This window comes from Panicum virgatum, chromosome 9N (assembly GCF_016808335.1).
Source record: "Panicum virgatum strain AP13 chromosome 9N, P.virgatum_v5, whole genome shotgun sequence".
NCBI lineage: Eukaryota > Viridiplantae > Streptophyta > Magnoliopsida > Poales > Poaceae > Panicum > Panicum virgatum.
Window position 1 is genome coordinate 7,054,482 of NC_053153.1, and position 27,955 is coordinate 7,082,436.

A 27,955-nucleotide genomic window follows, 5' to 3' on the forward strand; every position below is an offset into this window, starting at 1 on the left:
ATTTTGATGATAGAACACGTTTTGAAAGGTTTTCACACTCAACAACACTATGCATGTGACATGAATGCATCACCAGAAGAACAATATCATTTAATTTGAAAAACAACCAATATTTATTTTCTTTTACACTAAATTCTCTGTGAAGAAAAATAAATGTTGAGAAAATTTTAAAATTTTGAGAAAATTATTGTTTTATTTTTAATTTTAATCACATCCTGAAATTCAAAAATTTCAGGGTGTGACAAGGATCCTCTCGCGCTGCAACGTATCCTGCAGATTAGGTGCTGCCAATGCCATCATGCAAGACCGTGTGCTCCATGCCTTCCATCCGTGTGTAATTAACCAAGTCCAGGTGGCCGGGGTTACTTGCCTTGTAAGGATAGCATGTTCCGGCCTATCACTTTACTCGTGCTCTGATTTATAAGGGCGTCCGCAATGTTAATAGCTGGTGTTAGCTATGTAGTCTGCTGATGTGATGGTGAAAAATAAAATCAAAGACTATTTTATACTATTGGATCCATACGTTACTCTCACATATTCTTAAGCCATGTGAAATAGGTCAGTTATTTGTTGATCGCTACTGACTACTCTCATACTTTTTTCTTACTACATTAGATCTAGTTAGCTAAATATATAGCTCTTGGGACGCCCTAACTTGCCCTGCTGCGACTCACTTGCACGCCACATTGAGCGCGCGAATGTTCTAGGCCTGTACTAGGACGGTGAATAGAGAACACTGATCTGACACTTGCCCGGCTAAAGGGTAGCAGTCCCACGAGCCACGCTAGCTCAGACGAGGGAGCACGATCGAGGCTCTTGACGAGAAGTGGAGTGAAAGCTTGAAGGTACGTCCTCATGCAATTCTTGAGATCAGCCGTGCGGCAAGTAACATCAGTTGACGCATGCACAGTGGACGGGTGTACAAAACTGTACATGCAAGATGCAACAATGCAACTGCTATCTTCAGTGACATGGATGTGGATGGCACTGGTTGAATTAATGAAGTAAATGTGGTGCTAGCTAGCTAGCTGCGCGCCGTTTGCTTTCGATCCAGAGCGAGGACGGTGCCCGCCGATGCATGTCTCGGCTCGCTGCCAGACTGGGGTCAAGTCAGGTACGCGATCGGTGAGAGGGATCGGACGCGTATCTGTGGTCACTGGCCGCCTCGCTCCACACTTGGCACGCTCATGACTCATGAGCTACGCGTGATGCCTCGCCCAGCCTGGTCCCGGCCCCCACAATAGCGAGCACATTTCAATGCTACACCTCCGGCCGATCCCCATGGACATGGACCACATTACTGTATGTACTGGACCGTCTCGTGTACTTGTTCCTCGTTCCCTGGCCATTAGCCGGAGACTTGAGCCAGAATGCGCCAAAAACTATCGGCCGGCTAACCTTACCATGGGTCAAGCATGATGACCTCCCTTGAAGAAAGGTCAGCCGGCCTCTTGGATTCCAGCTCACATCTCATCAGTACAACACCGCGACATGGGTCCATCCATGGCCTGTGCTGACGCCTCACACTCACACCAGGCCACGAGTAAAGCTCTTGGCAATGCGAGGCCCCAGAGCGAAGAGCCGCCTCCTGCAGGCTCCAGCTGCTAGCCCCAAACACCCTTCCCTGGTTACACCATACCGCCGCTCAGCAAAAGCCGAGGACGGGCCTATAAATCGCCCAAAAACCCCAGGCCACACACACCACTACTTTACCACCACAACTCCCAGCCCCTGCAAACTCACACAGAAGCAACAGCAGTGCAGTGCCTGCAGCAGCTCAGGCCAAGCGGGATGAAGCTTCAGGCCACGGCCGCCCTGGCTCTCCTCCTCTTCCTCCTCCTGGCGCCTCCCTCGCCTCGTGTCTCCATGGCCGGATCAGGTGTGGTAACCGCCGCCAGCTCCATCTCACGTCACGCGTTTTGTTGAGATTCTTGGCAGATAGAGTTCTGCGCGACGGCAAGCTAGCTAACATGAGTTCTCTTCTCTTCTCGTTGGGCTCCGGCAGGGTTCTGCGACGGCAAGTGCACGACGAGGTGCTCCAAGGCGAGCCGGCACGACGACTGCCTCAAGTACTGCGGGATCTGCTGCGCCGCCTGCGGTTGCGTGCCGTCCGGGACGTTCGGCCACAAGGACGAGTGCCCCTGCTACCGCGACATGACCACCGGCCACGGCAACCGCACCAGGCCCAAGTGCCCATGATCATGAGCACTTACTACTGTAGGCTAAGCACCCATACATGCACGCACACACCATGACCATGAGCATGGATGCATGTCCGAGTCTTTGGGAGATCTGTGCCGGCCTGCTAGTACTCTGCTTGGCACCTGAACCTTCTGGTTTCACTTGCTGCTAGCCTGCTCTGCTATGTACATGGGACAGGAGAAATGGAGCTGATGTGGTGATGGTATTAGTGTTATATACTGGCCAGTGGCCAGGTGGTAATATTGATGCGTATTGTAATAATAAAGCCTTGGCTTAAGAGCTAGTAGATGAGATGCTAGTAGAGATCGTGCTGTTTACAGAGTTCTCTTTACCCAAGTGTGCTTTCAGCATGCGGGTTCTGTTGTGACGGTGCGAGCTTTGTGGCCCAGCTCCAAGGGCAGGGCGGCATGACTGAAGCATGCGACGAGCGTCGGTGTGGCGCAGGTGGGGTCGGCACTACAACCCCAGCGCTTCAGGCCATGTTTAGTTCCTAAAAATTTTACTAAAGTACCCGTCATATCAAATCTTCGGACAGATGTATGGAGCACTAAATACAGTTGAAAAAAATAACTAACTACACAATTCAACTGGAAACAACAAGATGAATTTTTAAGTCTAATTAATTCATAATTAGACATTAATTATTAAATAACAACGAACGTATTATAATATCTAAATTTAAAAATTTTCATGAACTAAACACAGCCTTACTTCCATGATGCTAGTGCTCTGCTCACCGACCGTGACTCTGTTTCCCTAACAGAGTGACAAGCCCCCACTGAACCGCCGCAATGAAGTCTCGAGTTGATGAGGTCTTTGCCGAGTCTGCTGACTGCCTCACTGGTTAGCTGCGGTGCAGCTGGGCACTGGGAGCTCGGAGTGGAAAATGTGGCCATGTGGGATGATCCATCGTTGATTGTTCCCCTACCCGTGAGCAGTAAAAAACATGTCACCACCGATGGCAGACAGTGCCTGCAAATTGATCAATGATCACTGTCGAAGTGGTAAAAAAGGTACTGCTAGCTGGCCACCACATTTCACAGTAAAACTTGTCCCGAACAATCAGGGCATAGCTGCATAAAGCCAGGATGACCAAATGACCTGCATGTAGCAGGTAGCTACTTGCCATCGGCAATACAAAGATTGCTACTTGCGCCCAAATGGGACCCAACTTTCTAGAGGCTGCAATATTTTTACTTAGTACATTAGATTAATCTGTTCAAGATGAACCCGATGAACCCCTCATGAAGAGTGGTTACATACAAGATGCAGCAGGCGAGCACATGCATACAACCTCTTCTGTAAAGCTATTTTTTTATAGCAGTAGAGAAAGAAAAGATGACCTTCCCAATGTCATCAATATCTATCATGTTATTGGTGTACAGAATAAGACAACACCTAACCACCTAAAGCCGCTGAAATAAAGCTTCTCATCGTATTGAAGCAAGAACCCCAAACTTCTTTCGTGCAACATCAATTCGTATTATTGCAACCGAACATCGGGTGGCCACGTAAATTCAGTGGCCTAACTTTTTCCTCCCAAGTCCTAACTCACATTTCATACAAATGCAAATGTTGAAAGAAGGCAACGCAATCTTCCAGAATGATCCACACTATGCAAAAATAAGATATTAACTATGGAGTAGTCTAGAATTGATAATAAAATAAATTAGATAATATTGTAATATCTAGGAAATTTTTAGAATGGGGGACACTAGGCCTATAAATAGAGCCCCCTCCCCCCCTCTTGCCATGCCATCCATCCAAGAGCATTGTAGATGAGTGCATGGTAGATTGGTAGATGAGTGCATGGTACATTAGTGGTGCTAGAAAATAGTAAGAAGTAGGGTGAGTGCTAGGTTAGCCACAAAGAAAAAGTGTAAGGTGTGTTGTGTACTTTGTGTAGTAAATGAGTGGTGCTAGAAAGTAGTGAGAAGAAGGGTGAGTGCTAGGTTAGTCCTAAAGATAGGGTGTGTTGTGTACTTTATGTCATACTATTGTGTTGTAATAAAGAAAATTGTAATAAAGAAAGTGTTTTGTAAGTGTTAGTCTCCTCAATTTAATGAGTATTAGAACCACATTGATTTCCAACAGTAAATATTTCTCTCAACATATTCTTTCTTTCAAAAGATGTTTCCATCTGCCCTTAAGACAGGGCCTTCTAGATTAAAGTTACATCAAACCTATTTTTGCACAAGAAAGTGTAAATCCAGCAAGACATTTTGGAACCTGTAATTCAGACTAACAATGGACCCAGTGCATTGAGTACCAACACACTTTTATATGAATCTGAATCAAAATCTGAGATATCGATATGCTGAATAAGGATGGCCCATTATTTCCCAACTTCCGAATTCACTTTTGTGCGCCACAGATGACTCAAGCCCGTCTCATAATTATTGCACAGAGTACATTCAGCAATAATTAGACTAACTAGGAACAGGAAGCGGTCACTTCAGTAGCATTTCGGCAATCTGAACAGCATTGAGCGCAGCGCCTTTACGAATCTGATCACCACAAACAAATATATCCAACCTGCCACAATGTAGATGATTAGGTTCAATATAAAGATTCAATATGATATGTTAGTAGGGTATCACAAATTCAAAATGCACTGCAGAAATTCATAGTTGCAATTCTCTTAAACATGATCCATACCCTCGGTTATCATCTTGTGACAAGTCCTGGCGAATCCTACCCACTGCTACATCATCTTTATTTGATACCTGAAAAATAAAATGTAACTTTTCTTTAGTAATTATCTTCATAAATTTCTCTACTGAAGACTGGACCTCTGTGGATGAAACAAGGGTGATCAGCAATAGCAATACTATATACACTGCTCTTAGGGAAACCCTCAGATATAAATCATATCATCAACAAAAACAATATCCAGTTACCTCTAGAGGTGTAGGGAAGCGATTAGCTGCACGATCATCAACAATGGTAACACCAGGAGCAGCCCTCAGAATTTCTCTGGCAGTATCCTTCAAAATACATATGCACAAAGCACATAAGTTCAGAAGGTGCACAAATACTACAGGTAGTAAGCATCATTTTGATTTTCATTCACACCCTCAAATTCACATAAATAGACTAACCTACCAAGATGACAAGTATATGGTCCGAAGGAATAACCCACTAAGTGCAAAAAATGAGAAAGAGAATAGAACAATACTGATAAACATATTGCTACAAACAAAAAAGGTTTTAATGCCAGCTGACACATAGCATTCAGATACTAACCTCATCAAGTGGCTTTTCAAACTGTAGATTGACACTTTCAGCGTGCGCACGCATCACAGGAACCCGTATGCAGGTCGCAGTAACTTTCACATCATTGTCGTTCTAACAATGGAGGAGCAAAATCAGAAGGCAACTCAAACTATCACAACGAGTGAAAAGTTTGGCAAATGCAGACTTCAAATAAGTTGTTTAGAGTTTAGACCAATAATACAAATACTTACCCAGATTTTTCTGGTTTCCTTCACCATTTTCATCTCTTCCTCATTATACCCATTTTCAAGAACTGGTGCATTGTGCGAAAATATATTAAAAGCATACTGCACAAGGGACAAAAACATTCAGCATGAAAAGTTTATGGCTAATTTAACCTGATGTCTTCAGGATAGTGAAATTTGTAAGCATGAACAACCTGTTGTTTGAAAATGTTGCATGTTGGTGCCTTCCCTTCCAAGACCTAAATGAAGTAGATCATTGAGTGTGTAACCAAACAAGCACCACAACTGGAAGGGGCAACATAGGGAAGGGAAAAAAATTGTACCTCCTTAGTCTGCAGTTTAAGTTCTTCCATTGCTGCAGCACCAGCACCACTTGCAGCTTGGTAAGTGCTGACAACCATCCTTAACACCTGCCACATCAACAAATAGCCATTAGTTTCATTGCAGAATCCACCCAACAAGCAAACTATACATGCAAAAACTGCTGTCAAACAAACTATATATGCAAAAACTGCAGTCAAGTAGCAGAAACGATGTTTCAAAAATATTGTAGCTCACGCAATGCATACCTAACTAGCCAATGTAATCCCTACTGCAAACATTAGTATGATTCATCCACTCCAAAGGTTCTGGACACAAATACACGAGTTGTGACATCATCAATTAGATAATGCACAAAAACTCTTCAGAGAGACACAATACTAGAAATGCGAAATACAGAAGAATGGACACTGTGCATCTTTGTTGGCTAAAACTTCTCTAGTGCATGATTCTATTTACAAAACAGCCTAAAAAGTGATAGTAATTTCACTAAATCGTAATATGATCATTATGTTCAAGCCTGATAAAAGAACTAAAATTTGGCACGCCAAAATTTGGTTACATGAACTGATTCATCTATAAGGATCGCACCAAGCATAATTCTGTGAAAGACAGCACTTCTATTTGGTACAGGAAAATTCCAGAGATAAATGTTTGGTTTCCGGCATCAAGTAGCAAAGGGATTGCATATTTGTTCAGTATCAACCACCCCTCGCCTCAAAGTTACTTTGCAAAAGGTGAAAAGATGACGCTTTTGAAATCCCATAAAGTGCCCAAAGGTGTGTACCTTGGCGTGGTGATGGAGCGGGGTGGCAGCCATGAGGCAGATGATGGTCGAGCAATTCGGATTCGCCACAATCGCGCCCTGCCCCAGCCGGACGTTGGCCATGGCCTCCGGGTTGACCTCGGGGATGACGAGCGGCACCTCGGGGTCCATCCGGAACGCGGAGCTGTTGTCCACGACGACGGCGCCGCTGGCGACGGCCGCGGGACCGTACTTCCGGCTGACGCCCCCGCCGGCGCTGAAGAGCGCGATGTCGACGCCGTCGAAGGCCCCTGGCGCGGCGAGGTCCTGGACGGTGTACTCGCGATCCTCGAAGGCGAGGTGCTTCCCCGCGGACCGCTCGCTGGCCAGGAGGCGGAGGCTGCGGTAGGGGAAGTCCCGGTCCGTGATGACGCGGAGGAACTCCTGCCCGACCGCGCCCGTGGCGCCCACGATGGCCACGGAGGGCCCGTCCTCGCGCAGCGCCATGCGGACGGTGCTGGGCCGGCGGCGGGGGCGGCCGGCGCACGGCGCGAGGAGGTGCGGGTGGCGGACGGCGGCGGCGGCCTGCATTGGGGCGGCGCGCGAGAGGCCGAGGCGTGGGTGCTGCTGGGCTGGCGCTGTCGATTGATCTTGATTAGGGTTTTGTGGGGTTTTGTGGGCGCGCACTAATCCGTGGACGCCGCGGCGGCTGGCGCGTCCCGTTTCGATTGCGAATCTTGCGATAGCCTACGGACACAAATGCCAACTCGATCTTTTCCTGCCGCTGTGCAGCAAAACGGCAAAAGAATTACCCGTTGACTAGCATATGCCATGTGCGTGGGCACGCACATGTTTTAAAAAAATCCCAAAACAGGAATTTTACATTTCTAAAAAGCTTAAACAAGAATTTATTTAGAACAATGCATTCAAGCAATTGCTTATTAGAAGGGGGAAATATAAAGAATACAAGTAAATAAGTGGTATTGGTTCGATACACAGGTTGTAAATAATTGAAATGCAGAACTGCAAAACATATGTTGTAGCAGTGCATATAAGATGTAAAACACTGTTTTCAAAAAATCCCAAAAACAAGAATTTACATTTATAAAAAAGCTTATAAATAAGGATTTATTTAGAACAATGCATTCAAGCAATTGCTTATTAGAAGGGGGGAAATAGAAACAATACAAGTAAATAAATGGTATTGGTTCGATACACAGGTTGTAAATAATTGATATGTAGAGCTGTAAAACATATGCTATAGCACTGCATATAAGATGGTTCTTCATATCTATGCATCACTTCTGTATCAATGAGTAGCTTCAAGTAAAATCTGCAACTACTATCATGTCCCATATATGAATGAAACCATGATGCTTTCAGTTCAAATGAAATGCCGTGATAATTTCAGGATAAGCATACAGAGAAATTGAAGAATATGACAGCTAGGCTCACAAGAATCATCTAAAATGTGATGTTCAGATGGGAATCCTAAACCTGGAACAAAATATGGTTACATGTCTTTATCATTCTTGAACAAAGATTATTGAAAGGAAAGATCACTTTCGATTAAAACAACCAGTCTAGAAGTGTCACCAGTTACAAACTCATATATAAACTTCAGTATCTGTTGCCACAAAACCCACCTCCTTGCATTGGTAGGGAAAGTTGCATCAATATTGATTCTGTATGTTCCCTCGTCCAGTAGACTCCATCTAGCTTGGCCCTGAGTCTGTTCTCTCTTGATTAGATTTCAGTTTTCTAAATTCCAGCAACAGGTATGTTATCGAGGAACTTACACCTGCAGCCCCACACTCTCTCCCCAGCCTTGGCTTTATTTATTGCCGAGCACCATATCTAACAAAAGATAATTGGCAAACCTTCTAATGCGACAAGCTTCTTCTCATTTATTTCAGAAACAGCAGCAAGGTCAAGGTCCATAAAAGTTTTCCTGGAAAATTTAACATGGTTGTTTCAGAATAAACCATGCAGGATACTTTTATTTTAATTTGTTCAACTTTACAGAACCAGTACCTAAAAATTTGCCTCCTCTTGTGATTTTCAGGCCAGCTCAGCCAATGCACAAGCTAATACACGCAACTGAAGCAATCTCATGTGAAATGGTCATGATCAAATATCATCTGAATGTTCAATTCCTTTTAACAGAAGATAAATAGCAAAAATGGATATATAAACTTGCAGTTTGAATACCTCACATTGTGTACAGGAACCATCATTCCTCATTGGTAACAAGTGACATAACAAGGATCTGATCAATAAAAAAACATGACAAATCAGTTTTGAAATGGTGTGAAATAAAGCCCATCATTCCTCATTGGTAACAAGTGACATAACAAGGATCTGATCAATAGAAAACATGACAAATCAGTTTTGTAATGGTGTGAAATAAAGCTAGCACTGTTCTTGATGGTATAGATAGAGTTATTAACCATTTAACACCAGTTGCCTGTTAGTTTCTTGTTGGTTAACAACAACAACAACAACAACAACATAGTTTTTTTCCCAAGCAAGTTGGGGTAGGCTAGAGATGAAACCCGAAATAAATAAGTTCAAGGTTCAGGCACATTGATAGCTAGTCTCCAAGCGCTCCTATCCAAAGCTATCTCTTTAGAAATATTACAATCCTTAAGGTCTCTCTTAACCGACTCATCCCACGTCAGTTTAGGTCTACCTCTACCCCTCTTTACATTATCGACCCGCTCAAGAACCCCATTACGCACCGGCGCCTCAGGAGGCCTTCGTTGGACATGTCCAAACCATCTCAGCCGATGCTGGGTAAGTTTCTCCTCAATTGGTGCCACCCCGACCCTATCCCGAATAACTTCGTTCCGGACTCTATCCCTCCTTGTGTGCCCGCAAAACCACCGCAACATCCGCATCTCTGCTACACTCAGTTGTTGGACATGTCGCCTTTTTGTAGGCCAACATTCAGCACCGTATAACATCGCCGGACGAATTGCTGTCCTATAGAATTTGACTTTTAGCTTTTGTGGCACCCTCTTGTCACAAAGGATGCCAGAAGCTTGCCGCCATTTCAACCAGCCAGCTGAAATTCTATGCCTAACATCTTCATCAATGTCGCCATCCTTTTGTAGCACCGATCCTAAATACCGAAAAGTATCCTTCGGGACCACCACTTGCCCATCTAGACTAACGTCTCCCCCCTCATGTCTAGTCGCGCTGAAATCGCACATCATGTACTCGGTCTTGGTCCTACTAAGTCTGAACCCTTTCGACTCTAACGTGCGTCTCCACAGCTCTAACTTCCTATTAACCCCTGCCCTACTCTCGTCAACTAGCACCACATCATCAGCAAAGAGCATACACCAAGGGATCTCACCTTGTATATCCCTTGTGACCTCATCCATCACTAAAGCAAATAAATAAGGGCTCAATGCTGACCCCTGCCCTACTATCTGTTAACTATCTGTTATTTTTTTTCAAATATATTGATTCAAGCAATTACAGTGGGTTGCTGGAGCAGGATCAGAATAAAAGGACACATGGTACAGAATAACAAATATTGGTCCAAGAGGCAGCTGTTAAGTTGATGAGTCAAAACTACTATAAAAAAGCTAGCTGGGAAGATAATAAAATGAACCTGTTTGTTCTATGATAATGATCAGATTTGATCAAGCATGCCAAGAATTTAGAGGCCAACCACACCACACTTTCCTCACCTAGACAAATCTCCTACTGAATCGCAAAGCTTTCTTATGCTAAGCTTTCACATTCATAGCAAATTCACTTTTGGTCCCTACACGAGCTGAAGGAACCTGTACCTGCCCATGAGTGCATCCAACATGCTACTCCCTTAAAACAAAAAACAAAACAAAACCTGCTGTTGAAATGAAAAGTTCCTACATCATTTCCATTTAGACCTAATACAAATAATAAGGAGAAAATATCAGGGTCATGTGCTCTCCAAATTATAGATCCGTTCGAAATAATTCTTGTAATTCTTTGAGCAACCAGCCAATAACAGAGGGAAAAATTAAACAATCCAAGAAATGCTTGGCCCAAAGGGAGTCAGACCTGTAGGTGCTCAATGGAATGAACATAGAATTTTATAAAACAATATTGCATACCGAGATGCCACAAACAAATATGAAGGCAAAGTCTTCGAATAGAATAGGAAGCTTTAGCATATTTCTTAAGTTTAACCTTGTATCATGTGCATTTAAATTTTCAGCTTTACTTGTATGTCGTCAAGTTAGAATCTGAACAGAAAAGAAAACGTTGAATTATGAACCTCCCAAAAATTTATATTCGATATGTTGGCTGATTGGCAGTGATAAACTTAAAGGACAGAATCATCAGGTACAAATAGGCATTCTTGTGGTTACACATCCCCTACACATATAGCTAAAAGGTTGGTTATCAAGATAGACAACTTCTCATTAAGCAAATGCTACGAACATGCACATGCTGAACAAAATGAAAAGGTATAAGCTGCTACATTATGTAGCTGCTCTTAGTGCTTTCCATGGGACTGATCATATATCAGGAACTCGAAAGATGCATCTACTGATTTCGATGTACAAGTTGCACCACAAAATTTTTGAACATGGTGCCTCGACATAGAATAGGAATCTAAATTGAATCTATCCAGCCAGAAATATTTTGATGACTGTAAATATATATTTTCTGAGCAATATTGAGAACAGGGTAATGCTGACAAACCTCTGCATTACTGGTCGACAGGTACTATCCTGTATTCCTGTAGCACATACATCGTCAGGAAAAGATCCATGGATGTAATAGCAACAGTTAATATCAAGACACCAATTTGGTTTCTGCACCCCTTTATTTGAAACAATGTTTTCTGCTCCATATTAGCAGCAAAATCAAACAACATAATAATCTTGCATACCTGTTAACAAGCACCAAGCCAAAAGCATGAAAATATGGACCACATAATAATCTTGTGTTTGATAACAAGAGGAAGGTTATACCATTGACGCCAACATCCCATCCTTTGATAACCTGTCCAACACATGCAGGAAACATTCCAATAAAATCAACCCTCAATACTCTTCTTGAGAGATGGTAAAGATGCTGAGAAGGGAAGTTCCTCACCTAAATATTCATTATAATATCATAGAGATTAGCTTTTCCATTATATACACTGGGAAAAAATCATGCCTGTGATGCCCATGATGAATGGAAGAGCAAGTTCACATAAGCATTCAGATGAGAGAATGTGATTCTAGTTTTCAGTGCTATAGTACTTCTGAACGTATAAAATGGGCATGTTTAAAAGAAAAAAAATCCTAACAAAGCAACCTCTCACATTTAGCAACCCCTTCCCAAAACACACACACCACAGCAAGCAAATACGCAACAAACAAACTATCGGAATCGGAACAGGGGTGGAACCAGCATAGGACATGGGTGTACACATGTACATCCGATAATTTTTGCAAAGGAAATCGAAGTTAGTAGGTAATATATTGCAACTGGATTCGAATCCGAAAACAAATAGTTTTGTTAGGGCTCGGGGTGCTCCATCTCGCACAGCAGAAGGAAAGAGAAGGGGCGGGCATACCTGGAGATGCTCGTCGCCGGCAAAGAGCTTGGCGAAGATGTGACAAATGGCGCCGCCGCTCGCCCAGTCGTCGCCGCCAGGGAAGGAAGGTGGAGAGTCCGAGAGAAGGGAGAAACAGAGGGAGGAGATGTAAACCTGAGGACGCGAGGCGGCTGGCCGCTCCTGCGCCGCGCCCGCTCGTCCTCCCGCACGGCGCTCCTCGGCCTCCGCCCCCCGCGCGCGTCCACGGCGGGGAGGAGGCGCTGGAAGTCGGGGTAGGAGCCGGGCGGCGGGGAGGAAGGGGATCTCGCGCCAGGGAGCGCGACGATGTTGGAGGGGAAGCCGTAGAACCGGTCGCAGTGGGCACGCAGGCGACGGCGACGGGGACGGTGACCGTGGAAGACGGCGCGTCGCAGGGCCCGTTGCCGGCGGACGGGGCGAGGGCCGACCCAGAGGCCTGGTGCAGACGGCACTCGTGAAGCATTGGTGCAGCGACGACGGCCAGACCGCCGCGCCCAGGTCGCCTCTATCCCGTTGCTCCCGTCGCCGGCGCCAAGCAACCGGGGCTGCCGCACGCTCGCCGCGGGGCTGCGCGCGCCCCTGCCCGGCCGCGCTGGTCGCGAGCCGCGGCCCCGCCTGGCTACGCCGGCCGCTCCGTCGTCGGAGTGGGAAGGGGGGAGGGGAGGAGGCGAGTAGGCGCAGCCCGCAGGAGAGAGCGGAGGGGTGCGCGATCTCGGGCAGGGTTAAAAAAAGCGGCCGGAACCGGTCCGGTTACCGCGGTTACCGGTACCGGCCCGGACCGGTTCCGGTTCCGGCCGGTTTCAAACTGGGCCAAATTTAAATTTTAAATTTGAATTCCAAAAAATGGAAAAATCCCAAAAATTCTTAAAAATACTTTAAATTGCGACGAATCTAATCGTGTCAAATTTTTTCAAATATTCGTTCATTTAGTATACTTTGCGAGCATTTGAAGTTAAACAAAAAAACTTGCATACAAAAGTATACAAATACAATGTAAAAATAGTACAAAAGAGGGTTGGAGGGTTCATTTAAGCTAAAACATATTATACAAACATTCATTTAGTATACTTTGCGGGCATTTGAATTTAAACTAAAAAAGAAAAAAATTGAATTTAACTTAAACCGACCGGTAACCGGTCAAACCGGACCGGTAAACCGGTCTAACCGGACGGTTAGCCGTTCGAAACCGGTATAACTGCGGGTTTTAAATTCAAATTTGAGTTTGACCGGTTTTTACCGGTAACCGATCAAACCGGACCGGTTAGCCGGAACCGGGCGCCGGCGGTTCGAACGGAACGGTCGGTAAAAAAATCCCTGATCTCGGGTGGCCGGAAAAATGGATGGGGATGGAAGATTAGCGTGATTGGCGGTGTCCGGTAATGGCGCGGAGGGAGGGGAATCCATCTCCGCGAAGATCGGGGAAGGACCAATCGCCGCGCGGGTACAAGGAGGTGGGTAGATGAAGCGTCTCCTCGTAACAGGTGATTCAAATATGATATAAGTATCAGTTATAAGAGATTGATAATATATTTATTACATCAGATAGAATATCACCATACAATTCTAATGGGCAATGAAGCGCCAATGAAATGTCACTATCACGAGGATAAGAACTAAAACTCAAACAAAAACGTGAGCTATGTAGAAGTCATCAGAGTCTTGCGCCATACGAAACTTCCTACGGGTGATCCTAACAACAGGCAAAGTTGGGTGCAGAACGAAATCCCAACTCAACGTCCTCAGCAATAAATTATGGATCTTCCTCTGTAAAAATTAAGCAAGGGTGAGTACAAACGTACTCAGCAAGTCCAACCCCACCCTCGGATGGGGATAACACAGATTTCATGCATAGAATTAATCAAGGATAAGACTATCGGTTAATTTACGGTAAAACTAATTTTATGCAAGGGTTTATTTTGAAAGAAGAATTTTCATAAAGCAATTTTTATCGTAGCCGAGTAATAAAATATGGTTGATTCTCACGGCATCCAAGATGTTAAAAGTTGCTACCGGACTTCTTATCCGCCGTAGCACACGGCACTACTACCGGACACTTCTCAAAAACAACTCACGCCATCCCAACCATTCCCAGACGAAACACTAGTTACGTGACCAAACTATAACCTGCTCAATACCGTGAGCACAGCTATTCATAACCATCGAAATCCTATCAAACGGTCAGCAAACAACTGCCAAGTGCTGTGGTAAAAGTGGCAGCATTGCAATTCCCCCAGCTTGGAGCAAAGTCGAACATCTGAAGAAGCATCACGCACGCAGCCTTGCGAAGCAAACGACGGGGAGATGGCTTCGGCGGCGGCGTGGGAGGGCCCGACGGCCGCGGAGCTGAAGGCGGCGGGGGCGGAGGCGATCCCCGGCGGCGTGAGGGTGAAGGGGTGGGTCATCCAGTCCCACAAGGGCCCCATCCTCAACGCCGCCTCTCTCCAACGGTACGAGCCGCCCACCTTAAACCCTAGCCCTCTCTGTTCTTCCGATTCGTCCATGTAGAGAACTGGGAAATTAGACTGGAACTGGCAATAGGTAGAACATCACGATTTTAGTTTTTCTGTGTACTTTTACTGCCCCGAATCTGATCAATTTGTGTGTACTTTTACTGCCTGCTCCTTCCTTTGAGTTATTTTTTTTGTCTATAGAATCCATTTGTCATTTTGTTTTTCTGTTCATCTTTCATGGGAGTCTCCCTATTTATATTAGATGTACCATGCTTATCCCGGCATTCAACTTCCACATGGTGCAAACTGAAAGTAATATTTGAACCGTGAATCCTCTCCACAATCTCATTAGTGACAATTGATCATCAATCAATGGGGTAAATATAACAACTTCTCTTTTGTTACACTTGGTCAGAAATATTCAGAGTAATGATGGAGTTTATCTTTTAGATCTGTGCCACTTTAAAAGTCACTAATGAACAAGTACACCATGACTACTAGTTAATATTGGATCTGTCCAGTGTGTACTGGTACTACATCTGTACAGCCTTCAGCGTTCTGAAGGTTTTGCTATCAATAGATGAGTATTGCTGTCTGAGAAAGCTAATGTTAATTTCTGTAATGCCTACTCTGTTCTTCTTCAGCTTTGAAGACAGACTTCAAACAACACATTTACCTGAGATGGTTTTTGGAGAGAGTTTCTTGTCCCTTGAACATACTCAAACTGGCATCAAATTGCATTTCAACGCATTTGATGCACTCAAGGCATGGAAGGAAGAGGCATTGCCACCAGTTGAGGTCCCTGCTGCAGCAAAATGGAAGTTCAGAAGGTTGTCTATAACTGTACTTCCTTTGTTTACTCAAGTCATATTGCTGAGCATTTGTAGTGAAAGATGTTGGGTTAGCTTGGCATCACCTTGTTTCAAAGCAGTATATTTGGTCTTACAGTTTGAACTTTGAAGCTTTGGTCAGAAGTACAGATTTGAACAAATATAATTAAATTGATATCATTTTATTTTTGTTATGCATAGTAGTGCAAACTATCAGGTTTTTATTTTGGTCTTAGCTGAAAAGATTTCACTATTTCAGATATGAAACATGTGTTAATTTGCAAGTTTACTAAAGAAGGCCTCTTATAACCTCATTTCTTGCAGTAAGCCTTCTGATCAAGTGATACTTGATTATGACTACACATTTACGACGCCATACTGTGGGAGTGATGCTGTGGTTCTGAACTCAGGCACTGTATGGACATTTAATCTGATTTTAAAATTTATATTTGTTCCTTTCCCTTTCACTGTTTTACTGGTGTGGTCTGTTGACAAATGTCTCTTGTTTTATACAAATTTCTTTTCCAGACACAAACAAGTTTAGATGGATGCAGCACTTTGTGCTGGGAGGATACTAATGATTGGATTGACCTTGTTGCCCTTTCAGCAAAAGAGCCAATTCTTTTCTACGATGAGGTATGGAAATGGAACAGATAGTTCATGATTTATCTATATAATGCAGGCTTGCACCTGATATGATGTATGTAGGTTATCTTGTATGAAGATGAGTTAGCTGACAATGGAATTTCATTTCTTACAGTGCGAGTGGTAAGTGAATCCCAGTTGTGCTTATTTGTATTTTCCCTTCTTTATTATAATGTCTGTATGACAACATTGTCTTTCAGTTCAACTAATTTAATATGATTCTTGGTTGTGTGTGTAGAGGGTAATGCCGACCGGTTGGTTTCTGCTTTTGCGTTTTTGGGTATGTCCTTGCATTTTAAATTCGATTCTTTATTATTATGAAGATAATTTCCGAGGGTGATGTATTATCGTATATAAGATGGAACCTCTTGCAATTATTAGTGATTATATAACTGGTTGACCCTAGTGTTCACCTTAAGCCAAGGTTTTTCAGGGAGCATGTGGATACATGGCTTACTTTATTTCTTATAACTAAACAAGAAAAGATAAAACTTCTGAAGAGGCATATAATATTGTCAAGGCATAAGTTTGATCTTTGAACTAAAGATCCTCAAAACAGACATATCTTTGTGTGCTAAGCTTGTAGCAACAGCATTCGCTCACATTTTGGATACAAGTTTTTAACATCTGCAGAATTTTTAAGATTCTTTTCTACATACATGACCAGCTTGTCCTTTGCTGATAATTGCCTGTCGGCGTAACAGCTTAGGGTTGATGGTGTACTGATGAGATTGAGGGACACTCGATTACATTGTTCTTTTGGAAATGGTGATGGAGCCAAACCAGTGGTACTCCGCGAATGCTGCTGGAGGGAAGCAACATTTGCTAGTCTGTCTGCGGTATGCCATCACTCAACCAAGCACCTTATTTGAATAAGGTCATATCAACAATGTGCTAATAATATATTTATCGTTTGTCCCTATTGCAGAAAGGATATCCTTCCGACTCTGCAGCATATGCAGACCCGAATCTTATTGCCCAGAAACTTCCAATTGTGATGCAGAAGACCCAGAAGCTGAAAATACCCAACTGACCCAAAGGCTCCTTACTTGTGTGTACATCATGACACTTCTATTGTGGCATCTTTTGCCTGCCACATGTTGTAGGTGCACGCTTCTGTTGCATTAACATGATTGAACGTTTGAACATCTTGTTATAACCCATCATAGCCCATGTTGCCTGGGCCAATAAACAGAGAGATTTCGCTTGTTGACTGCTCCGTGAAGCACTCCCTGGCGAGCGCCGGGGACCGTCACGACCACGGCGCCGCGGGAGCCGAGGTGCAGGGAGAAGACAGGGCCGTGCGCGAGGAAGGGGATGGCTCCGGAGGACTCGGCAGCCGCCGCATGCTCTTGTCCTTGCCACTGCGGCAATGTAGGCCGCCTCATCCATGCCATAGTCTAGGCGTGTTGCATTTGCCGGAGCCATGACATGGTAATCAGCAGAAGATCACATAACCACGGAGTATACTCTCAGACAAGAGCTAATTGTTCATATTACAAACCCGTCGTCCATAGCAGTATAATTTACAGATCGAGGATCCCTTCGAGGTTATACTTTATTCAAGACACACACTATGCCTTCCCTTCGAGATTATACTTTATTCCACAAAGAACCGATGATCCCCACGAAGAACTAGCCCATATACCAGAGTACACAGACTCGAGCCGTTCCATCAGAGCTCCTCGAGAACATGACGCATAGCTGCACGAGGCCTGCACATGGCCTCCAAGGGAACGGCCATAGGGATGGTCAGCCCGCTGCTCTCCGTCATGTCAACCACGGCGCCGTCGACTCTGTCCCAGTCGAAGCACTGGATCAGCGTGCCGAGCACCAACCCGACCGTCCGCAGCGCGAGCGTCTCGCCGGGGCACTTGCGCCGCCCCATCCCGAACGGCATCAGCAGCCGGCCCTCGGCCTCGCCGTCCTCGAACCGCTCCGGCCTGAACTCAGCCGGGTCCTCCCACGCCGCGGGGTCCCTGTGGATGGCGTACACGTTCACGAGCAGCATCGTGCCGCGGGGCACGTCGTAGCCGCCCACCTTGCAGTCCGCCGAGGACTCGTGCGGCAGCAGCAGCGGCGCCGCCGGGTACAGGCGGAGCGTCTCGTTGATGATGCTCTGGAGGTAGCCGAGGCGCGGCACGTCGTCCGGGGTGATCAGGCTCCAGGTGCCCACGGCCGCGTCGATCTCGGCCTGCGCCTTCTTGAGCTTCTCTGGGTGGTTGAGGAGGAGCGCCATGGCCCATTCCGTTGTGGTCGACGTTGTCTCCGTCCCGGCGCCAAACATGTTCTTCACGGGAAAAAAAAAAGGTGAAAACGACCGTTGGTGTCAATTCAGGAAAAGTGAAAACATGTTCTTCAGTAAGATGGAATTGCTCGCTCAATCATTCAGGAAAAGTGAATAACGACGCTGGCGATTTATGTCACCAGAGTAAAATTAAAGCAGGTTAAATATTAGGAAACACTCACCGCGCACAGCGACTTGATCATGGTATCGGTGTAGAACTCCGGCTCTGACTTCTGCAGAGAAAGCAGCACGGCAATCATGCTCTTCTTCTCGTTGTCGCCGCCGCCGCCCTCTCTCCGCCGTTCTGCGTCGATGAGTCGCCGCAGGAACACATCCCTTCGGCTCACCGCGGCCACGAGCTTGTTAATCACGCCGAACACGTCCAACCACCGCAGCACCGGCAGGTAGTCCCACAGGTTGGCCGTGCCAAGTTGCGGCACGATGTCGTCAACGATCTGCTTGAAAGCTTGTGCCTCGGGCGACATGTCCGTGTCGGCGTTCGCTTCGGTGCGGGACGTCTTGGTCTGCGCGATGGTCTCCATGAGGACGCTGAGGGAGACCTCGAACAGCCTCCGCTTCAGCTGGACGCGCGCGGCGCCGCCGGGCGCCACCGCGGCGGCGCGGTTCATCCTCCGCACCATGGCGCGCACCTCGGCGGAGATGGCGGGGGACATGCAGGCGACGCGGTGCGCGGAGAGGAGCTGCACGGCAGCGACGCGGCGGAGGTTGCGCCAGTAGGGCCCGTAGCTGGCCATGGAGAGGGAGTTGCCGCCGGAGGACGCGAGCTTCTGCGAGGGGAACAGTGGGCGGTTGGCGAAGGCGACGTCGTGCTCCGTGAAGCACTCCCTGGCGGCGTTCGGCGAGGACACGACCACGGCGCGGCGAGACCCCATGCGCATGTAGAACACCGGCCCGTGGCGCGCGGCGAGCCGTGCCAGCGCCGCGTGGAACGGCGTCTTGACGAGGTGGAGGTGGCCCAGGAACGGGATGGCCGGAGGGCTCGGCGGCAGCCGCATACTCTTGTTCATGCCATTGCGGCTGGCGAGACCTAGGAGACGATGGAGGAGGAAGAGTAAGACTAGGGAGAGAATGGCAATGTAGGCCGCGGGATCCATGGTTAAGACTTGCATTTTCACAGCAGCTTACATTTGCCCACATATATAGAGGAAGTGGAAGACTACACGTATGACTCAACGACACAGTTGCCAACTACAATTGTTCTGTATCTCCACTCCTATCTCTTGTTGGGCCCTCCCATCTCTAAAGGGAGAGAGAGCTAGACTCGTTGCAAGGTTAAAGCATTTTTTGCTACATTTTAGAACGGAGAGAGCTATCAGTATGTTCGCGTCACTAGCCTAGCCCCTCATGTGCAAATCATCTCCGCAAAAATTTTCACCGTCTAGTCCACGCAGGCACAGTCAAATTGTCAGTTTTAATTGCATGACGTGCTCAAGAAGCATCGTAAAAAGTATATGAGGAACATCATCACTAAGAGGTGAAAATTCTCTCTTCAAGCTGGCAATAAAATCACATACAATCCCTCTTCTATTTGATCAATCCTAGTCATGAAAACAATGCGAGAAATGTAAAAGAACAACAAGGGCTACCTGTTTGGGGTAGGATAAAGTTGAGTGCTAAACTTTAACATTATTAGCACTTATATCCTTTCCAAAGTTTTTAAATTTTAGCTAAAGTTTAACCTGTCCCACTAACATAGGTTAGTACTAAAGTTTAGCATTTTGCCATTTTGGTACGTTAGCATTTGGATAGAAACACTCCTAACACGATAGGGATGCGACGGTGACATGCAACTATGCAAGTTGAAGATGTTTTTTTTTTCCGTTTAGTTTGGGCTCACTCATATGGACCTCGAGCTTGGCCAGGGCCGGGGGCGGCTGCAGCTCTTCGATTTGGCTTACTCATTGCCCAAGCAATGCTGGATTCTGCAAGAGTCCTGACCGTCCATTGATGAGATGGCTACCTAGGTCCAGATTACAGGTAAGAGTTACCTGACCGGCTAGAACACGGTCGCTATCGTTGTTTCTCTACAAATTAAATGGAAAAAGCATCCAGCAACCCCGCCCTAAATCTCCGGTTTCTTGCTAAAAGAGGCCGTGGAATCCATGTTACGAACACACTGATACAGGGCATATCATGCTCACTCGGGTTGTTTTGTTGTCAACAGAAGAGCAGCCGCCAGATCAATCTCTACCCTTTTGTCTTGTTACTGTACAATAGAAAGACCGCGATGCCTTTGTCTTCGCGGGCTGTGTCTTTATGGGAGCCCCTCCAATTATACGTGGGCTTACATTCCAACTGAGCTCCGACTTGGGCTGAGACATCAAACAAAATCAAAGGAAAAGATGGCCCAAGTATATTCTTTCACAGTTCCACTTACTCACTCACTTCCACTCATTTCCTTATCTGCCACTTGATTCACATTCACTTGTTAGCATCTAACACATCAAATAGTAAATTGCGAAAATATATTTTATAATAGATCTAATTATTCTCATTTGATATTATCATCTTTTCTATAAACTCCGTCAAACATAGAATAATTTGACTTTGGACAAACTAAAATGCTTTACATTTTAGAATGGAGGGAATATTACAAATAAAACTCCTGGATGCATAATTTATAGATATAGATTGAATATCCCCACGAGGTCACGCTTTGTTCAATAAAGAACACACTATCAACCATCCGTATTACTACTACCAAGTACTGACGATCCCGTGCAGAACTCGACCATAATATACCAGACGCCCGACGTTCCATCAGAGCTCCTGAAGAGCATGCCGCATGGCCGTACGAGGCCTGCACATAGCCTCCAGCGGGACGGCCCTGCCCAAGGTCACACCTCCGCCCTCGGCCATGTCGACCTCGACGGCGTCCGCCCTGCCCCAGTCGAAGCACTGGATCAGCGTGCCGAGCACGAGGCCGACCGTCCGCAGCGCCAGCGCCTCCCCGGGGCACTTGCGCCGCCCCATCCCGAACGGCATCAGCAGCCGGCCCTCGGCCCCGCCGCCCTCAAACCTCTCCGGCCTGAACTCGGCCGGGTCCTCCCACGCCGCGGGGTCCCGGTGGATGGCGTACACGTTCACCAGCAGCATCGTGCCGCGGGGAACGTCGTAGCCGCCCACCTTGCAGTCCGCGGAGGACTCGTGCGGCGCCAGCAGCGGCGCCGCCGGGTACAGGCGGAGCGTCTCGTGGATGATGCACTGGAGGTAGGGGAGGCGGGACAGGTCATCCGCGGTGACAAGGTGGGAGGTGCCCACGGCCGCGTCGATCTCGGCCTGCGCCTTCCTGAGCGCCTCAGGGTGGTTAAGCAGGAGCGACATGGCCCATTCTATCGTCGACGATGTGGTCTCCGTTCCGGCGCCAAATAGGTTCTTCACAGGAAAATAGAAGAGGAAAATGACAGTCAGTGGCTACTACTTTACTGACGCTGAAATGCTGATCACAAAATACAATTTTGCTTTATAATAATGGCCACTTTGTTTCAAGTGTTTAAGGGGAAAATGAGACTGATCCTCGTGATATGCATCGCACTCAATTTGGTTCAACAGGTTGATGATGACCATTCTCAACTGGAGTACGTTGTAGGTTTCTTACAATGGCCCTTTTTCTTCCCGAAATACATATGAGAGCTACGTATCTTTATATTAAAAAAATATAGAGTTTTTCATACGAAGCGAGCACTCGTCATGAAACATGGATGTGTTTGGATCAAGAACTAGAGTTATTTTTAATCTAAAATAGCCCAAACTAGTCCAAAATCTCCAAACATGAGGACTAGTTCTTGGCTATTTGCAAATAGCCTACCTCAAAAAACTATCCCACCCAAAAGGTGATTATTTAGGCTATTTCAGGTGGGGCCCACCATAGCAAGAGAGGTAATAGAGCTCCAGTAATTGGGAAAAAGTACTTTAAAAGCTAAATAGCTCTTGGATACAAACATGTCAAGGATTATTTTGTTAGAGGGCTATTTATTTAAGCTAATTAGCTCTAGCCCAAATAGCTATAGCTTTTGGATCCAAACACAGCCTATATTACACGCCTGAAACAACCCAACAAAACTAGCGTTGTACGTACAATCACTGAAAAGGGTTGATGATTTAATTAACCAATAAAATGGAGGTTTAGTAAGTGAGGTAGTGTAGAAGAAGCGCTCACCGCACAGAGCGCCATGATGGTGGTGTCAGTGTAGACCTCCGGCTCCGACTTCTGCAATTCGAGCAGCACGGCGATCATGCTCTTGTTCTCGCTCTCGCTGCCGTCGTCCATCCTCTGCCGCACCGCGTCGATGAGCCGCCTCAGGAACGCTTTCCTCCTGCTCACGCCGGCGAGGATCTTGTTCCTCACTCCGAAGACGTCGAACCACCGCAGCACCGGCAGGTAGTCCCACCGGTTGGCCGTGCCGATGTACGGGATGATCTGGTCGACGATCTGCTTGAACTCGTGCGCCTCTGGCGACATGTCCGTGTCAGCGTTCGCCTCGGTGTGGGACGTCTTGGTCCGCGCGATGGTCTCCATGAGGACGCTGTAGGAGAGCTCGAACAGCCTGCGCTTCAGCTGGACGCGCGCTGTGCCGCCTGGGGCCGCGGCGGCGGCGTCGTTCATCCTCCGCACCATGGCGCGCACCTCGGCGGAGATGGTGGGGGTCATGCAGGTGACGCGGTGCGCGGAGAGGAGCTGGACGGTGGCGACGCGGCGGAGGTTGCGCCAGTACGGCCCGTAGCTGGCCCTTGACAGCTGCAGGGCGCCGTCGAAGGACAGGAGCCGCGTCGACGGGAAGCACGGGCGGTTGGCGAAGGTCACGTCGTGCTCCGTGAGGCACTCTCTGGCGCACTCGGGCGAGGATACCACCACGGCGCGGCGGGAGCCCATGCGCAGGGAGAACACCGGGCCGTGGCGCGCCGCGAGGGGGATCAGCGCCGCGTGGAACGGCGTCTTGACGAGGTGGAGGTGGCCGAGGAACGGGACGGCCAGAGGGCTCGGCGGCAGCTGCTGCGCGCCCTTGCCCTTGCCACCGCCGCCGCCCAAGAGGTAGTGGAGCAAGAAGAGGAAGGCGACGGAGAGGACCGCGATGTACGCCTCCATGGATGCCCGGGCCTCAGGGGGGGTGATCAGGCTGAGGCTCAGGCGATGGCTTAGGTCTCTGAGCGATTGCTGATTGCAAATTTGCAACTTGCTATTTGTATCCTATGGCTCCATCCTTTATGGTGACTGGCGCATAGTATATGGAGCCTGTGTGTAGTGTAGTAAATTAGAATCAACGCGCGGCGTTGCCGCGCTTCAGCCTTTGATTGGCCAGCATGCTGTCGATAGTAATAAAATTAAATTTGGATTGCTAGAAAATATTAAGAAAGAAATATTCCATAATCTGGTACAATTTGCCCCTCTGTCCACTCTCTCATCTCCTGTATAGCTCGTACCAGGCATTTCTGTTGGTTGACCACAACAGAATATACTCTGAAAATCCTATGATAAAAAAATAAAAAAGGGTAGATGGCAATATTGGATGAACAACAACGCTAGATTATGATATTTACATAATGGAGCCCATGAAGAATGAGATCATGCCATTGACAATCGGCCATCCTTGCAGCTTGTTACTTGAACGTGTAATATGATCATCAGTTTCTTCCAGAAGTTTTGCTGATGGAAGCTGGATAATGACCTGGTAAGACTGGAACATTGATATACAATCAAGTAAGCAAGATTTGGGGATTTTTTACTATCGCCTTTGTGATTGCAAGACGCACTACTAGTGCTAGCTAGTTTCAGTAAGCCTTTGCCTTTTGGAGGAAAGCAAAGCAGGTAAGTAATGTAAGTAGCACTAAGTCATTCAGATGTATGTGTACTTGAAATAAGTATTAAAGAGGAAATGAGTTATTACCTTTATTTTCCTTTTTCTCTCATTGTGTCTCATTGACTTTGTTGATTTCTGATATTTGGGATCAGCAAAAGAAAAAAAAAACAATGTAGCAGTTCATATTCTCCAAATATAGGCCCCGAGCATTAAAGAGTAGCAACAGCTATGCAAGTGATTTGTAACAATAGCGAATATGTATAGTTCTTTTTTTTACAAAGTTTTATTGGATGTTCAGTTAATGTGTAACATATGAGAGGTAAAATAATGATGTTGATAGATGCATCAACAGAAATGGATTCACAATCTAAATAAATGGTTTAGGACTGCAGTCACCAAGTCATTTAAAATTTCATCATTTCTGAAAGGGCATATGAAAAGTAATTTCTCCTGTCACTTTCTAGAACTGTTGGTACACCATTTTCAGATAAGAACTCAATTGAGTCAGGATTATTGGATGAAACAAAATGTAATCCCCAAGTCATCTGATTCAGAATTATTGAATAAAACAAAGTGTAGTTCACAACTTGTATTCTTAAATTTAGAGTACAAGCAGATAAATGAACATTGGAAGATGAAGTATGCCCAATTCATTTCTCAGTTGTACACCTCAGAAAGGCTTATTTTATTTTTCACCCCTACACTTTAAAAAGGCTGATTTAAATATGTATAGGAGGTGACCTTAAACATCTCTACAGAGGATAGCAGCTCAGTGGCGCCCAGAAATATATGACAAATGACTTATTTAGAACCTAGCATATACGGAAAGCAATAAGGAAAGTTCAGAGATAGGGGGTGTTTAGTTGGTGAAAAGTTTGGGTTTGGATACTGTAGCACATTTCGTTGTTATTTGACAATTAATGTCCAATTATGAATTAATTAGCATCATTAGATTCATCTCGTAGGAATCAGTTAGACTATGTAATTAGTTATTTTTTCCAACTATATTTAATGCTCCATGCATGTGTCCGAAAATTCGATGTGACGAGTACTGGACAAACTTTTTTGGAAACTAAACGCAGCCATAGTTTGAATTTGAATAGGTCCTTGTCATAAATCATGATGTGATTTGTGCCAAGTAATCCATTGGATGTTCTGATTTATACTGATTTGATAAGATGCCACAAAAAATTGAAGGTAGTAAAATAAATTTCCTATTACGACTTATGATAACAACATGGGGGTTTATTTTGAACCATCCGAAGGTATGCTTATTTACTATAACTAACAGAGATGCCAAATGTTGTCTAATTATTAATGGGGGACAAAACTGAATGTCTATTCAGAATTGGCATGTTTCTGTGACTATCTTCTAAGTGATTGTGTTTTTACGTTCAAGCAGAGTTACACAAAGCATTGAGCTATTGTATAAAGATGCAATCTCAGAACTATACGCCTGCCAAACAAATATCCTGCTGGTCCTAAATTGAATCAAGGGAAAGCTTGGGGCGGCGGCAGATGCGGCGCGCTGCCCTACGCAGGAGGCGTGGCGGCGGGAGGAGAGAGGGCCGCCGGGAGTAGAGAGGGAGGTAGGTTGGAGTGAGGGTTGATTTCAATAAAACATAAGGGCTGTTTTGCAAATAAACATGAGAGAGGAGGATGGACTGCGGGTTGATTTCGTTAAAGCTGAAGGGTTTTTCTAAAAAACAATAGAAACATGAACGATCTGAATCATCCGCCCGGCCGATCCGACGGCTGGGAATAGCCGACGACGTGGCCACGCTTCCCGGCCTGCTTTTGGATCTAGGTTTCGTGTTTGGAGATTAAGCTTAGCCGTAATAGGATGCAACCCGCCCCATACCCAACCCCACTCAAAATCAATATACTTATATGCCCAACCCCACCCTACCCAAATAATTAATTTCTCAACTCACTAACCCACCCCATTAGAAGTGTGTAACCCATAAAACCCACGGGTCCTTCTACATATTTCAGAATTTGCATAGGACACAAAAGGACCTTTCATACAAGCAAGGCATTACAAAGGTGCTTCCAGTTTTGGTTTCCAGTGCTAGTCCAACATAGTGCACACTTCATTTGGCTGCAAATAATATGCTTAACAGGTTTTCCTACTTAGTTTGGGACAGATGAACAACCATGGTGCAGACAGGGAACATCAATAGCCTGCTGAAACCAACAAATTACTGAATGACCTCATGTCTATATGACGAGGATCAACTCTAAGACAATTATTACAAGCAGTAGGGTCAGATTGCAACACACCAAATTTACAAACTCATCATAAAAAAACATTTGATAAGTAGGACGTGTCACTTCTGGAGCTTCATGAAGGGGACATGTGGATGGCATCTGATTGTCATTGTCTCCATTATTGAGTGAAAAGCTGAAAAATACTCCCTGTAGGCAGCAATAGTTCCATATGATTCAAAAGTACTCAAGTATCTATTAAAATAGTAGAGAGCAAGAATATAATTATCTCACAGCATGAAAAATTATCATTCTATATAATGATATCTTAGGAACCATCTCAGCTTCTCATGACTTCCTCTTGAATTGCACATACACACACAAAGATCAATGTGTCAGGTGGTTGTAGATCATTGGTTGGATATTTGTACAACAAATCTTTGTAGCAAACCAGGGCTTCAAGAGTTTGTGGTGTCATCGAGCTTCGATTGTCATTAAGAATCCGACCACCCAAGCTGAATGCATATTCAAAAGAAACGGTACTGAGTGGAATAGCTAGAACATCGTGTGCCCTGCCTCTGGTAGGGCCAGAGTAGTAAAGAAATCTCTTATTGATGCATTATGCTCCCATCTAGGAGAAAACAAATGTCATGGAATGCTACTGCTGCAGACATGCTATTTATAATACTATTTGCTAAATAGCTTTCGTATGAAGAGATGCAGGCATGGCATTGGCTTGTTAGCATGTTGCTGATATATTTTTTAAATGAATATACAATGATATTCAAGAATAGGAAGCAGGAATACTCTGACAAATAAATAGGAAGCCATACAATTTTCGTTCAGACTTACTCTTCATTTGTTGGTCAGATTGTTTTATGGCATGAGCGCTGCCGGTCAATAAGGTAGGCAAAGAGAAGAACAATGTAATCCCAGCAACCATGGCAGACTTGGCTGCCCTCTGTTGACTGATGGGCTTAAATCTGTTCGTTTATACATTACACTACCGCATTTGGATCACAAATCTCACACTATCTGTTCATTATTAATTTCTTTTTTACCACTGTGTTCATTATTAATATTACACCGAGAACTACAAAATGGTCGAGATTGCATGTTCCCTCTATTGTTGGGATGCAACCAAGTGGGGATCATGCATGTTGGTTCTCTATGTCAGCATGGCTGTGTCGAATTGCAGGCGGTTGAGATGTCTCTCCCGGTGATGACGATAGCAGATTGGTTAGTTCATTAAGATCATATATATTGGTTCTTTTTGCATATCTAGTACTACAACCGACGTATCACTTCCGGTGATGACATTAGCGTATATTGGACGGCATTAATAACCTGTATATCTAGTACACTACAGTTCAACATCCCGGTGATGACGACATTATTAGCATATTGGACGACATTAA

At 45.6% G+C, this 27,955-nt stretch overlaps 6 protein-coding genes across 7 annotated transcripts; 2 read left to right on the forward strand and 4 right to left on the reverse strand.

Moving 5' to 3' along the window:
- The first annotated feature begins 1,572 nt into the window (after positions 1–1,572).
- On the forward strand, positions 1,573–2,505 carry LOC120690024 (peamaclein-like). Its single transcript, XM_039972531.1, has 2 exons — positions 1,573–1,879; positions 2,006–2,505. Exons 1-2 carry the CDS (start codon positions 1,792–1,794, stop codon positions 2,197–2,199), a joined length of 282 nt encoding a protein of 93 aa, XP_039828465.1. The 5' UTR covers positions 1,573–1,791; the 3' UTR covers positions 2,200–2,505.
- Positions 2,506–4,269: 1,764 nt separating this feature from the next.
- On the reverse strand, positions 4,270–7,386 carry LOC120690025 (aspartate-semialdehyde dehydrogenase-like). The gene is made up of 8 exons (XM_039972532.1): positions 6,772–7,386; positions 5,987–6,073; positions 5,858–5,902; positions 5,670–5,765; positions 5,449–5,550; positions 5,103–5,189; positions 4,861–4,928; positions 4,270–4,737 (listed from the first exon to the last, which is right to left on the reverse strand). The coding sequence occupies exons 1-8, from the start codon at positions 7,318–7,320 to the stop codon at positions 4,653–4,655; spliced, it is 1,119 nt and encodes a 372-aa protein (XP_039828466.1). The 5' UTR covers positions 7,321–7,386; the 3' UTR covers positions 4,270–4,652.
- A 772-nt stretch (positions 7,387–8,158) lies between these two features.
- On the reverse strand, positions 8,159–14,375 carry LOC120688652. Its single transcript, XM_039971050.1, has 6 exons — positions 14,371–14,375; positions 12,299–13,009; positions 11,706–11,736; positions 11,434–11,623; positions 8,764–9,090; positions 8,159–8,680 (listed from the first exon to the last, which is right to left on the reverse strand). Exons 1-4 carry the CDS (start codon positions 14,373–14,375, stop codon positions 11,441–11,443), a joined length of 930 nt encoding a protein of 309 aa, XP_039826984.1. The 3' UTR covers positions 8,159–8,680; positions 8,764–9,090; positions 11,434–11,440.
- A 76-nt stretch (positions 14,376–14,451) lies between these two features.
- Positions 14,452–17,431, forward strand: LOC120690027 (TIP41-like protein). 2 transcript variants are annotated; one of them, XM_039972534.1, is made up of 8 exons: positions 14,452–14,745; positions 15,393–15,578; positions 15,903–15,993; positions 16,107–16,214; positions 16,287–16,346; positions 16,462–16,503; positions 16,928–17,062; positions 17,152–17,431. In XM_039972534.1, the coding sequence occupies exons 1-8, from the start codon at positions 14,600–14,602 to the stop codon at positions 17,254–17,256; spliced, it is 873 nt and encodes a 290-aa protein (XP_039828468.1). In that variant the 5' UTR covers positions 14,452–14,599; the 3' UTR covers positions 17,257–17,431. The 2 variants fall into 2 exon arrangements, with proteins under 2 accessions (XP_039828468.1, XP_039828469.1); XM_039972535.1 differs by lacking the exon at positions 15,393–15,578 and having other exon boundaries at positions 14,526–14,745.
- Positions 17,432–17,690: 259 nt separating this feature from the next.
- On the reverse strand, positions 17,691–19,625 carry LOC120690026 (cytochrome P450 81Q32-like). The gene is made up of 2 exons (XM_039972533.1): positions 18,693–19,625; positions 17,691–18,513 (listed from the first exon to the last, which is right to left on the reverse strand). The coding sequence occupies exons 1-2, from the start codon at positions 19,623–19,625 to the stop codon at positions 17,899–17,901; spliced, it is 1,548 nt and encodes a 515-aa protein (XP_039828467.1). The 3' UTR covers positions 17,691–17,898.
- Positions 19,626–21,072: 1,447 nt separating this feature from the next.
- Positions 21,073–23,670, reverse strand: LOC120690028 (cytochrome P450 81Q32-like). The gene is made up of 2 exons (XM_039972536.1): positions 22,691–23,670; positions 21,073–21,906 (listed from the first exon to the last, which is right to left on the reverse strand). Exons 1-2 carry the CDS (start codon positions 23,615–23,617, stop codon positions 21,292–21,294), a joined length of 1,542 nt encoding a protein of 513 aa, XP_039828470.1. The 5' UTR covers positions 23,618–23,670; the 3' UTR covers positions 21,073–21,291.
- Between the last annotated feature and the right edge of the window lie 4,285 nt (positions 23,671–27,955).

Coding starts and splice junctions, on each gene's coding strand:
- LOC120690026 (XM_039972533.1), bottom strand. CDS start 19,625: ATGGATCCCGCGGCCTACATTGCCATTCTCTCCCTAGTCTTACTCTTC. Junction 18,514..18,692: donor TGATCAAGTCGCTGTGCGCG/GTGAGTGTTTCC, acceptor TTTCCCGTGAAG/AACATGTTTGGCGCCGGGAC.
- LOC120688652 (XM_039971050.1), bottom strand. Junction 11,737..12,298: donor CCGGCGACGAGCATCTCCAG/GTATGCCCGCCC, acceptor TGTGTTGGACAG/GTTATCAAAGGATGGGATGT. Junction 11,624..11,705: donor ATGGGATGTTGGCGTCAATG/GTATAACCTTCC, acceptor GCTTGTTAACAG/GTATGCAAGATTATTATGTT.
- LOC120690024 (XM_039972531.1), top strand. CDS start 1,792: ATGAAGCTTCAGGCCACGGCCGCCCTGGCTCTCCTCCTCTTCCTCCTC. Junction 1,880..2,005: donor TGTCTCCATGGCCGGATCAG/GTGTGGTAACCG, acceptor GGGCTCCGGCAG/GGTTCTGCGACGGCAAGTGC.
- LOC120690027 (XM_039972534.1), top strand. CDS start 14,600: ATGGCTTCGGCGGCGGCGTGGGAGGGCCCGACGGCCGCGGAGCTGAAG. Junction 16,215..16,286: donor CAATTCTTTTCTACGATGAG/GTATGGAAATGG, acceptor TGATGTATGTAG/GTTATCTTGTATGAAGATGA. Junction 17,063..17,151: donor CATTTGCTAGTCTGTCTGCG/GTATGCCATCAC, acceptor TCCCTATTGCAG/AAAGGATATCCTTCCGACTC.
- LOC120690028 (XM_039972536.1), bottom strand. CDS start 23,617: ATGGAGGCGTACATCGCGGTCCTCTCCGTCGCCTTCCTCTTCTTGCTC. Junction 21,907..22,690: donor CCATCATGGCGCTCTGTGCG/GTGAGCGCTTCT, acceptor TTTCCTGTGAAG/AACCTATTTGGCGCCGGAAC.
- LOC120690025 (XM_039972532.1), bottom strand. CDS start 7,320: ATGCAGGCCGCCGCCGCCGTCCGCCACCCGCACCTCCTCGCGCCGTGC. Junction 5,551..5,669: donor AGGAAACCAGAAAAATCTGG/GTAAGTATTTGT, acceptor CTCCATTGTTAG/AACGACAATGATGTGAAAGT. Junction 4,738..4,860: donor TCACAAGATGATAACCGAGG/GTATGGATCATG, acceptor ACATTGTGGCAG/GTTGGATATATTTGTTTGTG.